The following is a 16,318-nucleotide window of genomic DNA, read 5'->3' as shown; positions in this document are numbered from 1 at the left end:
GGCTTCACGCGCAGGTTAGGAGGTCAGGACCACTCGTCATTATAGTGGAGGCAGCAAGCACGAGAATCAAGGAGGATTCATTAATGATCAGGACAGGTCGTGCGAGGAGACGTGCACTGAAGCGGTGTAGTTTCGTCTTTCGACGAATAACATGAGAACACATGGCTTTGCTTTGGTAATCGAGTCGGTCCATGAACCAGCATCTGTTACGTGGAGGGAGGCGTGAGCTGTAGTGCCTCTTCTAATCGTGACATTGAATGCGGAAAATCAATGCCGCAGCTAAGGAGATTATAAATTCTCTCTGCCTCTGCCGCTCTCTCTGACTACCGGACTAGGTGATTTCCGGTAAGTTGGAAACCCTATCCATTCTTTGCTTTTCGGCCAGTCTCTTCCTTCTCCGGCCCTCTACTTCCCCTTTTTTCTTTCTTCATTTCTTTTCTTTATCTTGGTCGAGATGTTGGACGGTTCTAACATACTCTCTGTATCTGAGGCGTTCCACGGGAAGTTCATCCCGGAAAGCGTGGACTCCCGGTTGGGCGCACCCCCAGGTGCATCATCTCTGGTGTCGGAAGGCTGGGAGCATGTGGTGACATCTGCCTCGACAAGGTCAGTAGCTCAGTTTGCCACGAGGTCATCTTGAGGGTTTTAGCATTTATAGTTGTTTGTTGGTTGCGATAGTGAGATGTTAGCCAAAACCGACGTCACTACTTGTGGTTGGTGCTCGAGCTAGTCGTGGAGATTGTGTTCATTTGCTTAGACTGAGTTCTTACCCGATCTCCTTTTCCGAGCTACATGCCTTCTGTTTTCTATCTCATTCTGGTTGCTTGGTCGGTCCAATTTTATCCATAACAATATAGAAGTCAAGATTTTTAACCCGTAAGAAAGAAAACTTAACTCAAAACAGTTAATTGTTGGATACCCAAAAAAAATTAATTAAAATGTTTCATATTTTATTATCTTCTACATACGATTAAGATTGTAGTTACTGAAAACTCTTAGTTTATCAAGGATTTTAAAAATAATGAGAGTGATACCTCTCCATTTAATGTCATAAATGACAATTTTAAAACTTTTAAGGAAAAAAAAATATTATTGAATTATCAAAAGGAATTAAGTTGATTGCTAATAAATGGATATTAAAATCGAACGTGACTTTATGAGTAATATTGAAATATATGAAGCCAAAATAATTACTTGGGGGATTTTAGTAAGTACAGGCATTGATTTTATAAAACTCTCTCTTCGATATAAAAGAAAGTGTTATGGAATTTACCTACAGACAAAAGACTTCGCAGGAATTTGACCATTTGAAATCAATTGATCAATATACAAATGTAGATTCTATTGGTTGATTTAATAGTAAGAATTCCATATCTAGCTATATTTCTATAACGAAACTGTATGTGTGTGTGTGTGTGTGTGTGTGTGTGTGTGTGTGTGTGTATATATATAAGTGTGAAATAGTATGGATTCATTTGCTATGGAAGCGGAATATGTAACTTATCTTAAATCCACACATTAACAATATAGCTTTAAGTCCTTCTTAATATAGAATTATCAAGTGCTTGTAGAACTCATCTGCAAGAAGAGATGATGTCAGATTCACTCTTTAAAATCCGCTTTATCATGTTATTTATGAGGCATATATCTTGCTTGGGAGTTGTCGAACCTGTGAAAAATTGGATTAGTATGAGTTTCAGTATAATCTAATTCATACACAAACATTTAGACATCTCATTTATTTGTATGATTATGTTATTTAGTTTTTTTTTTTTTTTTTTCTTTTCATTCAGTATGCATATTTGTTTTGAGTAAGAAGAATTTTTGGTTTCATCAGAGACATATAAAGCTCTTAACGGAGACAGTTGGACCACTTAGGCACATGTGATCACGTTAAACATGTAATCTTCATACCATACATTCATGTCTTCATTTTTTGTCATTGTGATTTCTAACATTTATGACCGTAATTTATCTCACTTCGAAAAGGTTTTGATGACTACCGTGATCCAAAAACATTAATCTTAATGGACTAGATCTAATAAGCGTTGCTCATATTATTTATTAATGGTAATAATTTTTAAATATAACGGGTATATATTAGGAGATTTCAAATAAATATATTCTACAGAACATTTTAAATTTTTTTCAATATTAATCGGTGTGGCCTAAGTGAGAGAATATAAGACTTTTATTAGGTGAGCCTCACATGATCAATGGTTTGGATGATATGACTGTTGGGTTATTAGGATTGAGCATACTAGAATTTACATAAATTGTGATCAACTCAAATATGTAGATGGGTGATGAGCTTAGATTGTGCCACATATACACACGTTTCAGATAAACATGATTTCTAGATTATTTTAGTGAAACATGGTCTCATGCACATATATGAACTCTATCTAGCATGGAGATTCATGGAGGAGGGAATAGTTGTAACAAGTTGAACTCATATAACTCTTTTTTCTATAAATACAAGTTTTAGTCCCCTCACCTACACATATGTGGGTGGATTTTCATGGTGAATGATTATTAGCTCAAAAATCATATTATTTCATTTATTAGGTGTAAATACGTAAAGGGTGGAAATGACAACTTTTAATGTGCAAGCGTGCTCACCTGTTGGGTGGGCCAACCTGATTCTTATGGTAGAGAACACCTACTGTGCATACCTCTTAAGAATGTCCTTAGCTCATGCACATATTGTTAGACTTAATTTACATAATAAAGGATTGCATTATACATTAATTATAAAGAGTTTAGAAACTTAACCAGAAACTCATACTTGCATGGGAAACCATCCTTGTTGATGTCGATGAATGATGATGTAACTTGATCTTCTATAAGTTACACCATTGTATAAACTTAAGATGGGAGAAGAGGTTATATATATAGTGTAGGTGAAGTGACTAAGATCTGTATTTATAGAAAAGAGAGCTATGTTGTAGAGGAAACAACACATTTTTCAAATATGTGTAAATCACTGAGATTTACAATACAAAAAGATTTGATGAGTAATAATCAATTCCAACTTAAACAAGTATATCATAGAACATAGAATGAAAGAGAAGCATCAAGATTTTTCATGTGGAAGAAATACCCAATATATGGTAGTTCAACTCATCACAATTATTCCCAAAGAGTCTCTACACTATAAGAGTTTATTTCTCTATAGGAATTTATATTTCATTGTAATACTCTAGATTCAATGTTTATCTAAATTACTATGTATGCATAGCATACTCCAAGTGCATCACCCTTCCGTATTTAAACTGATCACAACTTCTATAGAACCCACTACCCACTGGTATGCTCAATCCAAATGTCCTATGGTCAATATATTTGATCAATCTCAACCATTAATAATGTAATCCTATCACATGTAACCCATCAAACATGTATCATGCATCTCAATGGAATATCACCCAGAAATAACCATGATCAACAATGCAAGTCGAATGGGGCAAAGTGAATATAGGAGTAGAAATGGTCTCATTAAAAATTTTTAAGGTCTTTTTTTCTCTTTACATTTTGCATAGCCTTATTTCAATGGTTGTTATCTTCCCCTACCTGCGGAGATGTGAATTTGAATTTTAAAACATTCTTTTTTTATTCACACGAGTGCTCACCCTCACATGCTCTCACACACTTGCACCACAAGGGATGCTTGAACTTGTGACCTCATGTTGAAACTCCAAAGAGTCTGCCACTGAATCACTGCAACAAGTGCATTTTAAAACACAATCCAATTATACAGTGTTCTGCCATGATCATAGATCACTCAAAGGGCCTTACATATAGATTTCCATCATGACTACCTCGCAAGAATTCGCACTGATCATAGCTTTATTTTGACATGCATGGATGCATTCTCACCTTTTAGTTAAACATCTCTTTTTCTACATTTTATGATGCGACACTATACTGGTACTTTTGAATGAAGAGAGTAATACGTTCCATTTTATTTTTTTGCCATTCATATTCCATGTCCATGGAGCTTATCTGTATTGTACTTAATAAATAAATAAATTATCTTGGTAGTACACACCCTATTGTTAGTAGGGTATCTCTACTGTACATGACCTGTACTGCAACCAAGGAGCTCTACTAGGTTCACATGTCATGTGCAATACAGCTTGGGCACGTGCCACAAATATGCCAGCAAACACATACGTGTGAAATCTTATTCACCGGTCAGGTTGGTTCCACCTTATACATATTTTCTCAGAAATAAAATATAGTCCAGATCAGCATAGCCCCATTGTTAGAAACAAGTGGTTGAGTTAAGAAAACAAAAAAAGCTTCAGCCAAGTTTTTTCAGAGAAGTACATTTCTTTTGTAAACTGTAGCCCACCTGACCATGGATATATCGGCCTGATTCTTGGGCTAGGGCATCAACACAGTGGTACTCTTTCGATGGATGCGATGGATCTCAGGCCTATGGACCTATCATGTCATGGTGGCACATGTGTAGCTAGCCTGCACATGAGACGAGCTTTATTACACAGACGTGTAGACTTAGCAAAGCTCTAGTCATTAAGACCATAGACCGTAATATGAACGAGGATGGCGGCGTTTTTTTTTTTTTTTTTGAAAGCACTTGTAAGGGCATTTAGGTCATACAAATAACGATGTGTTGCAAAATAACGCATATTCCCCTCTCCATTTGCATTTCAAGCGCCAAATTCAGCATCTATGTACGTCTAATTCTCAATTTTCGGGTGCAAGACTTTGTCTACCTACCAATCAACCTTAAAGCCTTAGTCGCCCTTCGACTTTTCTTTCTTTCCGCGGGGAATCTAATCTACTAGAAATAGGTTTGCTAAATGTACGTGTGCATCGCCCCTTACCATGATAACATGCGGCACGTGTGAGTACCACGTCTTTGAAAATTCAATCAGACTGTTCAATCTCTGCTTTTAATGCTACGCGCACCAGCCAAATTAATGTCACGAAGGAGCAAAAGAAGAAGAGATATGATAAGGATGGCAATGGTGAAAAAAACTGATTGGTTTGTTATAACCAATGACTATGGACATATGATTTAATCCAGAAAACTTGTCATACCAAGGAATTTATACAAGTGTGCCTATGTTTAGATGGTTTGGATCTACTTGGGAGATTTGATGAATTCTTAATTAAAGGGCTTGCTTTCATAAATGTTAATTCTGACCGGTTGATGCACCATGCCCTCAAGATTCACTGATAGAACGATCATAATCATCCAATCTTTGCCCTTCATCTAGAGCCATGTTGTATGATTTTGAGGCATGGACATTCATGGTCAGATCGATAGTCTGGACTACTGACCTCAGATTTGAATTCAAGCAGGAGAGTGTATTGGGTCGTGCTGTATCAGGGTGTATTCAGCGCGTCTTGATGCACCAGTCACAGTCAGAGCTTGAGGGAAATATGTTTAGGTGAGCAAACCGGTGGATGGGTATGTCCCAGAAATTTTCCATTGAAGATCTTAACCATCCAATCTTTAGCCATCTTCCCAGACGATTGTACTGATGCAAGATTCAAGATCCATCAGACTATGTAGTACAGTTCACCTTCAAGTGGTCTCACTTGTAGACACTGGCGCATTTACTTTTGATACAGTCAAACCACCAACTGCTCGTCTCTTTGGCAAAGGAGTTTCTTTGAATTTTCAAAGACGAGGGACCCACTTAGCCATCTAGGCGCTTACGTGGCTACTTTGAATACGATTTGTGTAGTGGAGAACACAGCACCTAGTCAAAACTCTGTGGGCCCCCTTTACGATGTATGTGTTTTATCCGCACCGTCCATTCATTTTTCTAGATCACTCTAGCGTAGTAGTCAAAAAAAAGAGGCAGCACCACAGGAAAAGTAAAGATTGAATGCTTATCATTGAAAATTATTTTGGATCTGTCTCATTTTTGGGTCTATGCCTTAAAATGATCGGACAAAATGAATAGATGGCCTGGATAAAACACATGCATGGTGGGACACAATTTTTCCATGATTGGTGTTGTGTTCTGCACAACGGTCAATCCGAGTCCGGCTAAATAATGATAAATTACATTACCTGTCGGCCGACATCCACGTTTGGAAATTAGGTGTGGCCCCGTCCTTACCAAATTCGGTTCAGCCCTTACACAGAGGCCCACCTTGATGTACGTATTCTATATATATGCCGTCCATCCATTTCTTGATCATATTATTTCATGGAACGAATTCTAAAAATAAAGCAAATCCAATTCAAAGGTGGACCATATATACCATATGAAATAGTGGTGATTGTCCATTAATGGGTCACACAAGCTTTGGATCAAGCTGAAATTTATTATTATTTTTTTCCCTTCGTACATGTTTGTGTGACCTTATCTAGAGAGTGGATGGAAAATAAACATTACAATGGGCCTTAGGAAGTTTTTTTTATTTTTTTTTTCTTTTATTAATCATCACCGTTGTTTCATATGATACAGTACACTTGAGTTTCGGATCTGCTTCATTTTTGTGCTCATGCCCTCAAATGATCCGCACCATTGGTGAGGTCCGGGGCCGCACATAATCCGCTTCCCAGCAGGCAATGGTGTTGGATTGAATCCTACATTCGGTTAGACGGACTGAAACGGCCAATCAGAGAGACTGAAAAGCACAAAGTAAAATGCGACGGCGACTTGTCCAATTCGCAAATGCAAAATAAAAAGGGGAGCGGGTAATCTCCAAACATTGAAACTCCGCTACTGGAAACTCTAAATCTTTTCTCGAATTCTTGAGATGTTTTCTGATAGGATGATCTGCGGTTCTCGATCACACCTTTTCAACTCCAAGATCTATTTCTCGTCGTTCATACTTTTCTTGATTCTTGCATTGAGTTTCTTAGCAAAGGTCCCATCTGCAGTAGCTCAGTTGGACCCTGCCGAAGGTAAAATTGTTCTTGAAATTGCTTTAAAGAGAATTGATAGCTCAGTTGGACCCTGCCGAAGGTAAAATTGTTCTTGAAATTGCTTTAAAGAGAATTGATATCTTCTGATTGATACATGGACCCTTTTTTTTTTTTTTTCTTCTTTTTGAGTTTTATTATATAATAATACACCTTGTAGTTTCTTTATGTGGCCTTTCATGTTAGAGGTAGACAGTATCACTTTTTTATTTCTTCCCTCCTTTCTCAGACAGCGGGTGCTCAATGGATGTTTATCAATCTTAAACTAGAACTAATTAATCCTAACCGCATCATCAATGATTTTTATTTTTTATTTTTAATTACTTATGGATGGTTGGAGAAGGTGTCCAACAAAAGGTTAGCACTGAATGAGCAAAACTCCAATTCATATATAGTAAGGTTCATTTGACCAGAATGTGTTTTGATGTGTGGCCCATCATTAGAGTGATGTGAATCTTTTAACAGTCTAGCCATCCACTAGATATCAACATTTGATGTCTTTTCTTTATTACTTCTGGTTTTAGTAGTTTCTGTAGCCATCAAGCAGGTTTTCGGTTCTGGATCAATCGACGTGAGCTACTTGCTCCAACATTTTCAAGGATTGAAGGTGTATAGAGTTTGTGAAGGTTTAACAAAAAAAAAACCTGCCAAATGGTTTTTGTACAATTTTCCCTACTGCTGAACTCCAGTTCTGATAAGCTGATAAGGAAATCCCGCGATACACTTGTCAGGTAGCCTGTATGAATGCTAGTTTGTCATGTCTGGTCCTGAAGCCTACACACAGGTATTATTAGGAAGATGGATGGTTCCGATCGTCTAATCATCTCTATATGTGGTGCATAATGGGATAATTTAGACTCCTAAAAAATTATGGCTTTTTACGCGTGGAAAATGAGTAGAAATAAGTGGAGGAAGAGGAGGGTGTTTCTGTAATTTCAACCAAACAAATAAGTGGCGGCTTCTCTGTGAAGTGTGTGTAACGTCAACAGCTTTGTTGGGGTAATATATATTGGAGGAAGCATAATCCGGTGCTCGCCTTAGGGTATCGTGTAGTGAGCCTCACCTTGATCGATCGATCTGCACCGTTGGTTAAGTAGGGGCCTCATTGGATTGTTTACATCCCGATTAATCATTTCAAATGAAATGGATTTATGGGAAGAATGAACCCATTTGCAGGATCCTGACCGAAGGTTAGGATTGTCGGGTCGAATGGATGTTCTGCCATGGGAGGCACTACGAGTCTGACGGTCTGGATATATCAGGATTCCAGTCCACTTTACCGAGAACGGATTGGCTACTCCCCCTGCCACCAGCCCGGTGGCTGGTGGTCGGTGCTCTGTGGGCCACACCATGATGTATGTGTTTCACCTATGCCATCCATCCATTTTTACAGATCAGTATATGCCTTGATGACAAAAATGAGAGGATATAAATCTCATGTGGACCACAACACAGGAAAACCATAGTGATTAGATATCCACCATTAAAATCCTCGTCAGATCCATTGTATTGTTTATTTGATATCCAATCTGTTGATTAGGTCATACGGAGCTATACGAAGGGAAAAAACAAATATCAACTTAATCCAAAACTTTTATGGCCCTCAAAAGATTTTAATGGGCTACGTGCTGTATGTGTTTCATCCATGCCATCCATCCATTTTACAAATCAATATATACCTATATCACAAAAATGAGAGGGATATGAATCTCGTGGACCACAACACAGGAAACACAATAGTGATTGGATATCCAACATTAAAATCCTCATAAGACCTCCTGTACTGTTTATTTGACATCCAATTTGTTGATTAGGTGACCTAGACCAAGGGAAAAAATAAATATCAGCTTAATTCAAAACTTTTATGGCCCCCAAAAGATTTCAATGGTCTACGTTCAATCAACACTTTTCCTTGTAATGTGGTCCACTTGAGAATGGTGTACGTATATCATTTTTGGGTCTCATATCATAAAATGATCTAGAAAAATAGATGAACGAAATGGATGAAACACGTTCGTCATAGTGAGGCCCACATAGCACCGACCACCAGCCATTGGCTGGTGGCAGTCCGTTTCCCACTTCACCCAGGACGAGTCAGTATAATCATGATATTATTTTTCTTTTATTTTTTGTGAATAAATGCCGGGCCATTAGATTTTGTTTTTGTTTTTTAACTTGAAATCTTGACACGGATTGCGAGGTGAACCCAGTTCCACGTAGCCACGTGTTACGTGGTGCAGGGACTCTGCTGGACCACGGTGACGTATATGTTTTTTCTATTTCTTTCATCCGTGCTCATTTTACGGCACAGTGGGTATTAAGTTGTATTAAATGGGATTACTTTATTGATTCCACTTTGAAATTCGGCATGTTGGAAAGGTGTGTGAGATGGGATTAAAATTAACTTTGGCTTTGGAAAATGAGCTTGTATTTAGGATTTCTAATCTAAGGATGATAAATTTTAGTTTCATTTATGTCCAAAAATAATTTGAAAATAATTTAAGAAATTCATTTTTTAATTCGTAAATTCCAAACATAATATTAGAAAACACAAGATAAACTCAATTTAACGATATACATTATACATGCAGTTATCATTTCTTTTACGATTCCATCCACCTTAATCCCACATAATGCAACTGGCCAAACAAGCCCTTACAGTTTCACTTCAAAATTGAAGCATATCCATTGCTCAACTGGACCACGGTATGCGAGCAGATGGGATAACGACGTTCACCATTGAAGCCTTCTTTTAGCTTGTTCTCAATTGCAGGCCTTCAATCCCACCGTTTCATGGTAGGTTCTACTTGAGCTTTGAATATTCTTTAAATTTGAGATGATGTCTTAAAATGAGGGGGGTAAAACGGATGAACGGTATTGATAAAATACATACATCACAGTGGGCCCATAGTCCTTACACCACTGAGCTGCGTGGCGTTGGGTTCACCACGCAATCGGCGTCTCTAATTTCTGATTTTTCCATGGTATGACGAAAGGATGGGTGATCTTGACCAGTGGTGTTAATCTATGGGGGTGCCGCTTCGGTGGATCCACAGAGGTATGTGGATCCCTAACTGTAGGACCCATCTGTAGATTAAATCCATTCCGTCCATCCTTTTTTACAGTTTATTTTAATAGACCATAAAAAATGAAGAAGATCAAAATCTCAAGTGGACAGCAACACAGGAAACAATGGTGATTTTCTACTGAAAGCTCCGAGGGGGCCACATACTTTTTGGAACAAGCTGACACTTGTTTGGTCTCTTTATGCAGATCTTTGTAACATTATCAACAGGTTGGATGGAAAATAAAATTTTCAATGTCCCTATAATGTTTTCAATGGTAAATATTCAATTACCACCGTTTCCTATAATATGCTCCACTTAATAGTTGGATCTTCTTCATATTCAGAATCATTATCTAAAATGATCTTTCAAGATAGGTGATTTGTGTGGATGTAAGAAATATGCATCAAGGTGTGCCTTAGAGTCAGGGATACACTGAACTTGGTGGATGTGAGGATATGACAAAGCCCCACCCTAATTTATAAGAGACCGGAGAATGTCCATCATATCCCAAATGATACACACTTCTACGAGCAGCAGGATCATTTTGTAAGACCGAAGCATTTAGGGTCGGTTTGGACACCAACAAATAAATTACTTCAAAAAAATAAAATAAAATTATAGCAGTGGGTAAATAATTTATTTCATATAATTAAGTTTAATTTAAAATTAATTATAAGGAACCTTTTCACTTAAATTTATTTAATTACTTTTTTTTTGACCTTTTTACTTTTCACAGGTTAATAAGTTATCGGAGAGAGGGACCACGAGAGACGTAGGAGAGGAAAAGCTAAACATACTTTATGCTTAATAAGTAAAAACTAAAACTACTTAGGTCATAAATTGTTGTGCCGACCTGTTGCGCTTGGGCTGATATACCATGTCGAAGGGAAGGACCGGGCTCTTAATTACTGGTCTCCTCTTGGGCTTCGTTTAAGAGTCCAGCATGGGCTATATAACATTAAACATAAGTTGCTGCCTGGGTACGGGAGGACTTGGTCTTATTTACATTGGTCCTTCATGGCTTTGGGCTAAGCTTTGGGTCTTATTTTGCAGTTGCGACACCAGTCGCTGTCTAGATCACCTCCGCCTTCGATCGGGCCTTCTCTTATCCATCTGAGAAATGAAACGCTCCCTACATGATTAACATTGGCTGATTTAGTTTTAATACACGTCCCAACCAACTCCTTGACTCTTCTGGACGAGCTCCTTACCGTATATTTCTCTCTTAGTTGTCAACATTTGTCTACAATTAGAATGGCTAGGAACATCTATTCCCGAATAAGATCATGAATTCGGGGCATGATGCAGTGGTAGAGATGTTTCCATGATAGGGTTCACTAGATGGACAATCCCAATCAAAACACCCACGGGAGGAGAGGGCAATAGAGATATGTGTAAAATAAAGAACAAAATCCTTTTGACTTATAGAAGGACATTTACACCATAAAAATTAAGAGAACTATGGTTGTATCATATGAATCAATGGTTTGTCTTTATGGTCACAAATTGATTAAATAATCAGATTGATTTATCAATGTGATTTTTTTTTAATGCATGTATTGTTAATACACACATGTTAATTTCCACAGATACAATCCCACCTTTTCTTCTTTTTTTAAAAAAAAAATTTTTATGCCAAGTAAAGACCAATTTTGTACCCACCATTTTATTTTATGTTTTAATTTATAGGCAAGACAAATTGCCTTATATATGAGATGCATGTCACATTTTAAGATATATGACTTGCCACAATTTGGTGTGTTACCTAATACATCAATGCATCAGGAAATCACAACATTACCATACTGTTGAAAATCTGTTATATAGGTGAGCATATGTAGGATTTCGGTCAATTATTTTTCTTTTTAAATAAATGGCCACTACGAAACTTGTAAGAGTCAATAGATGACCCTATCTACATAACATGTGAACTGTTTCACACTAAACCTAAGTTTGTGTGGCCATGGTGCACTTAGCTACACTATCACATCTCTAAATAATTTTTCAAACTCAAATTCGATTTCAAGATTGTTAGGATATGGAGTTTGGAAAACTATTTAGATAAAATAAATTTAAATTGAGAAAATAGAAAACTTATCGATTTGTAGAAGTTAAGGCATGACGTAAGTCACTCGGCTTAAAATCGAATTTGCTCCCCTTGGACAACGTCTCAAGTGCGAAAGGTTTCCAGAGTAATCGACCTCCAGGATACAATGACTATGACCCAGTCCCAGCGGTGCACTTATTGTACACGGGCTTAAACCATTTATAGTCTTAACCTGAACTAGAAATACTTAAACACAATTTTTAAAACAAAACCTAACTTTTTAATCCATTGCAAAACTTAAAAGTAGAAGTCCATTTATAGACTTTGTGAAGACACACTTTCACAAAGGATTGTAACTATTAGGTTTAAACCCAATTGGTGCGACCATTAGGCTTAAAAAGACAACTTTTCAAAACAAAATACGAAAAGATGCAACCTTTCGGACTGATGTGAAAAGACACATCCGTATGACATGTGTGTACCTATGGCCATGGCCTATTCCAACGGATATTTTGAAACACTAATTTGATTTAAAATAATTTAAAATACAACATATCTAACTTGATTTAATACATCAAATACAACATGATAGTGGTGAGCTCCTCACCATGTCCTTATTGATGGCCATTTGTACTCTGTAAGCATATAGTAGGGTCTAGGGACCACATACTTTTAGCACTATGCAAGCATGTAGTTGGGTCCATGGACCATATACTTTAGCAGCTATATTTTTATTTATTTTTCGAGCAAGTTCTAAGACAAATACAGGTTATGATTTTCATTGATATCGCTTGCATTACAATGGGAAGGTTATTGTATCTTAATTTCTTAAAGATACATCTTCCTTCCTGCACCATTTACCCTGTTTCCTTGCCATTTTTTCCAACCCTTATTGACTAACATTTGTTGTGGGCACACAATTCATAATTATAATCTATATTCCCATTTTATGATAAGCACAACTTCATTCACCCAGGGAGTATTTGAATTTGGTGCACACATTATTTTCCACTATCTAAAGCCAATTGGAATAAAAATATAATATCTTAAAATTTGAATTTTCAAGTGCATATTAAAATTACATTGCTTGATACTGGGAGATATGTGTGCCCCAAGTCTCTGCACGCAGACAGATTTGCTTATGTGAAAGCAAAGTTACTTGATGTTTAGTGACAATCGCTGTCCTATTTTAACTCAGTTGAAGCGCTCGGAGATATTGCAAAGGAGTTGGGCATAACGACTTGGGATTTCAATGAGGTCCTTCGTTGCGAAGAATCAGATCCGGCGATTGCTGCTGCTCCCATGGACGAGGAACAGAAGAACTCCATCACGTGCAATTGTACCGTGGAACCTTGGCATGTCGTAAACATGTAAGCTTCGCCGAGCTTCTTTTATACATGAGAATGATTTTTCTATGTGAGGGGGTCTGATAATGTTTACAGCTCATATGTCAACCCCATATGCCGCAAGCCACAGTAAGAAGCTTACATTGAAAAGATGACTGTGACTTTCACCATTTGTGAATGGATTTAAAACAAGGAAAAGAAAATTTTCAATGGCCTGCATCCAACTCTAGAAATCAAAAGGTAAGGATCATCAATTAACCGTGATTATGGAATACACACACAGAGATATATGCATATACATATCTATACATAGAGAGAGAGTACATGCTGCAGAGTAAAATATCATCTGTGATTGCCCATCTAATTACCCCTATCATAGATGGACACTAACTCTTAGCATAATGTAGATTAGATGTCGTCTTTATAGTTTATGCATCCTAACGTCTCACTAGACACATCACATGTGAAGTGTACTGTGAAGCACCGGTGGAATAGATAAGCTAGAGCGAGCCGAGGCTAGCCCTGCCCTGGTCACTCGAGCCCTGACCTTGGTTCTAATTGGGCTAACAAGGCCCTGGCCTTGGCCCTACTCAGGGCTGAAATAGCCGTGGCCCTGGGGCTGCAAGGAATAATGAATACAAAAGGGTGGATCCATATGGGTGTGGAATCCAAGTCTCCCAAGTGGGTACCAAAGTGTAAATGACCTGTTAAAAACAACATGGTTTGGCTAGTGACCAGCTAGCTGGTGTCAAAGTTTTGTGGGCTTTATCCATGCTGTCCATTCATTGGGACCAGTTCGTTGGACATCCAAGCCATGCATCATGCGGGTTCCACGTTTAAATAACAAAAGAAGAAAAAATAAAATAAAATTTGGCCCGTCTTTGGGTAAAAATTTTATGAAAATAGTTTATTTAGAAATACACACAATATACACATGGACTTTCCTAAGAAAGTTTATCAATATTAATTAGCCCCAAGGGCTTGTTTCGCATCTCTACTCTAGTGCAATACGAGCTTTTCAAATAAGAGCAAATCTAATAAGATCTTTTTGTTCCATCTCTTGTTTTAAATAAGCTCATTGGCTAAAATTATTTTTTCAACAAAATAATAGTAATAATAACAATAAAACTCTTTTTTGACATAAGCACGTTTGGTGAAACCTTTAAATAAAAAAATTTTCTAAGGATAGTTAATATCATTTTTAAATATTACGATAATCCCATTATAAGAGCAATTCACATAATTGTTTCAGTGGATCTCACCATGGATGTACCATGCCTTAAATGACATAAGAATAGATGGCTACAATCTCCATGTTTTAAGACATTTGTACCATTTATTATGTCATACATTGGATGTGGATCATCCATCATATGGAACCTACCTACCTTTGATGTGTACCATCCATGGTGTGAGCCAAACCTTTAAAGTGGGTGTCTATCATGTGAGGCCCGTTTTAGATGTGGACCATTCATCAATTGGGATTGACCTTTGATGTGGACTATCATTATGTGGATCCCACCTTGATGTAGGTCTTCCATCAAGTGGGGCCCACCGTCAATGCTAATTGTCCTTTTTGTGGGGCCCATTAATGTCCACTACCCATCACCCACCACATGAAGTCTACATTTGATGTGTCTATAGTGTGGGCCCAACCTTCAAAGTGTATTGCCCATCATGTGGGGCCCACTTTTGATATCCACTATCCATCATGTGGGACACACCTTTTATGTAAATCATCCATCATGTTGAGCCACTTTGGATATGGGTTGTCCATCACACAAGACCTTGGATGTGGACCGTCCATCACAATGGGCCACACTTTGACGTGGGCCATCCATCAAGTGAAGCCCACTATATCATTATGTGGGCCCACCTTGATGTGAATAATTTATTGTGTGGGCCCCACATTCAATATGGCTTGCTAAACATGTGGGCCCACCTTTGATGTCAACCGCCCATCAAGTGGGTACCACCTTTGATGTGGATAGTCCATCATGTTGGGCCACACTTTGATTTGGCCCATCCATCATATGGGCCTCACCTTTGATGTGAACAGTGTATTATGTGGGCCCACCTTGATCTGAACCATTCATCTTATGAGATCCCACCTTCAATGTGGGTTGTTCATCTTGTCGGTGCACCTATGACGTCCACCATCAATAATATGGGTCCAACATTCATTGTGGACCATCCATCATGTGGAGCCCACTTGATGTGGATAGTTCATCATGCGGCGTCCACATTTTGATCTGAACTCTCCATCATGTGGAACCCACTTTTGATGTCCACCATCCATCATGTTGGTCCCACCATTGTTGTAGGCCTGCCATCATGTGTGGCCCACTTGATGTGGATAGTCATCATGTGGGGCCACATTTTGATATGAGTCATACATCATGCAAGACCCACCTTTGATGTCCACCGTTTAACCATTACTATGGACCATCCATCGTGCAGGTCCCACCTTTGATATAGACTGTCTATCATGCCGGGCCCAACCTTCAATATGGGTTGTTTATCATGTGAGTCCACCTTTGATGTCAACCTTCCATCATGTGGTCCCACATTTAATATCCACCATCCATCACATGGGTCCCACCTTTGATGGGGACCGTCCATTAGGTGGGGTCTACTTAATGTGATCATCCATCATGAGGGGCCACACTTTGATGTGGGCCATCCATCATGTGAGGCCCACCTTTGATCTAACCTTGCATTATGTGGGCCCACCTTGTTGAGGACCATTCATCATGTGGGGCCCACCTTCAATATGGGTCATGCATCATGTGGGCTGTAAAGAGATCATAAGATGGTAATACGAAAATTACTTGAAAAGTCAAAGGAAAAATTTGTCCAAATATCTACCAAAATTGTCCATCGGTATAAGCCAAATAAGCTCTTAAAAAATAAGTGATTTTCCCATCACTTATTATTATTA

General features: G+C 38.1%; 1 protein-coding gene across 7 annotated transcripts in view; it reads left to right on the top strand.

Annotated features, from left to right (window-relative positions):
* The first annotated feature begins 6,465 nt into the window (after positions 1-6,465).
* The window catches only part of LOC131240934 (probable LRR receptor-like serine/threonine-protein kinase At1g53420), a 59,643-nt gene continuing 49,790 nt past the window's right edge, over positions 6,466-16,318 (top strand). For 2 of the 7 annotated variants that reach the window (XM_058239492.1, XM_058239491.1), the window contains exons 1-2: positions 6,466-6,898; positions 13,230-13,401. In XM_058239492.1, coding sequence (XP_058095475.1) covers positions 6,751-6,898; positions 13,230-13,401 — 320 coding nt within the window. In that variant the 5' untranslated portion in view covers positions 6,466-6,750. The remainder of the gene's footprint in view (positions 6,899-13,229; positions 13,402-16,318) is intronic. The other 5 variants (XM_058239487.1, XM_058239486.1, XM_058239490.1 and 2 more) reach the window with 4 other exon arrangements.

Source organism: Magnolia sinica, chromosome 3 (genome assembly GCF_029962835.1).
Source record: "Magnolia sinica isolate HGM2019 chromosome 3, MsV1, whole genome shotgun sequence".
In the NCBI taxonomy this organism is placed as follows: Eukaryota; Viridiplantae; Streptophyta; class Magnoliopsida; order Magnoliales; family Magnoliaceae; genus Magnolia; species Magnolia sinica.
The sequence above is the reverse complement of the archived record's forward strand: the minus strand, read 5'-3'. Positions and strand labels throughout refer to the sequence as shown.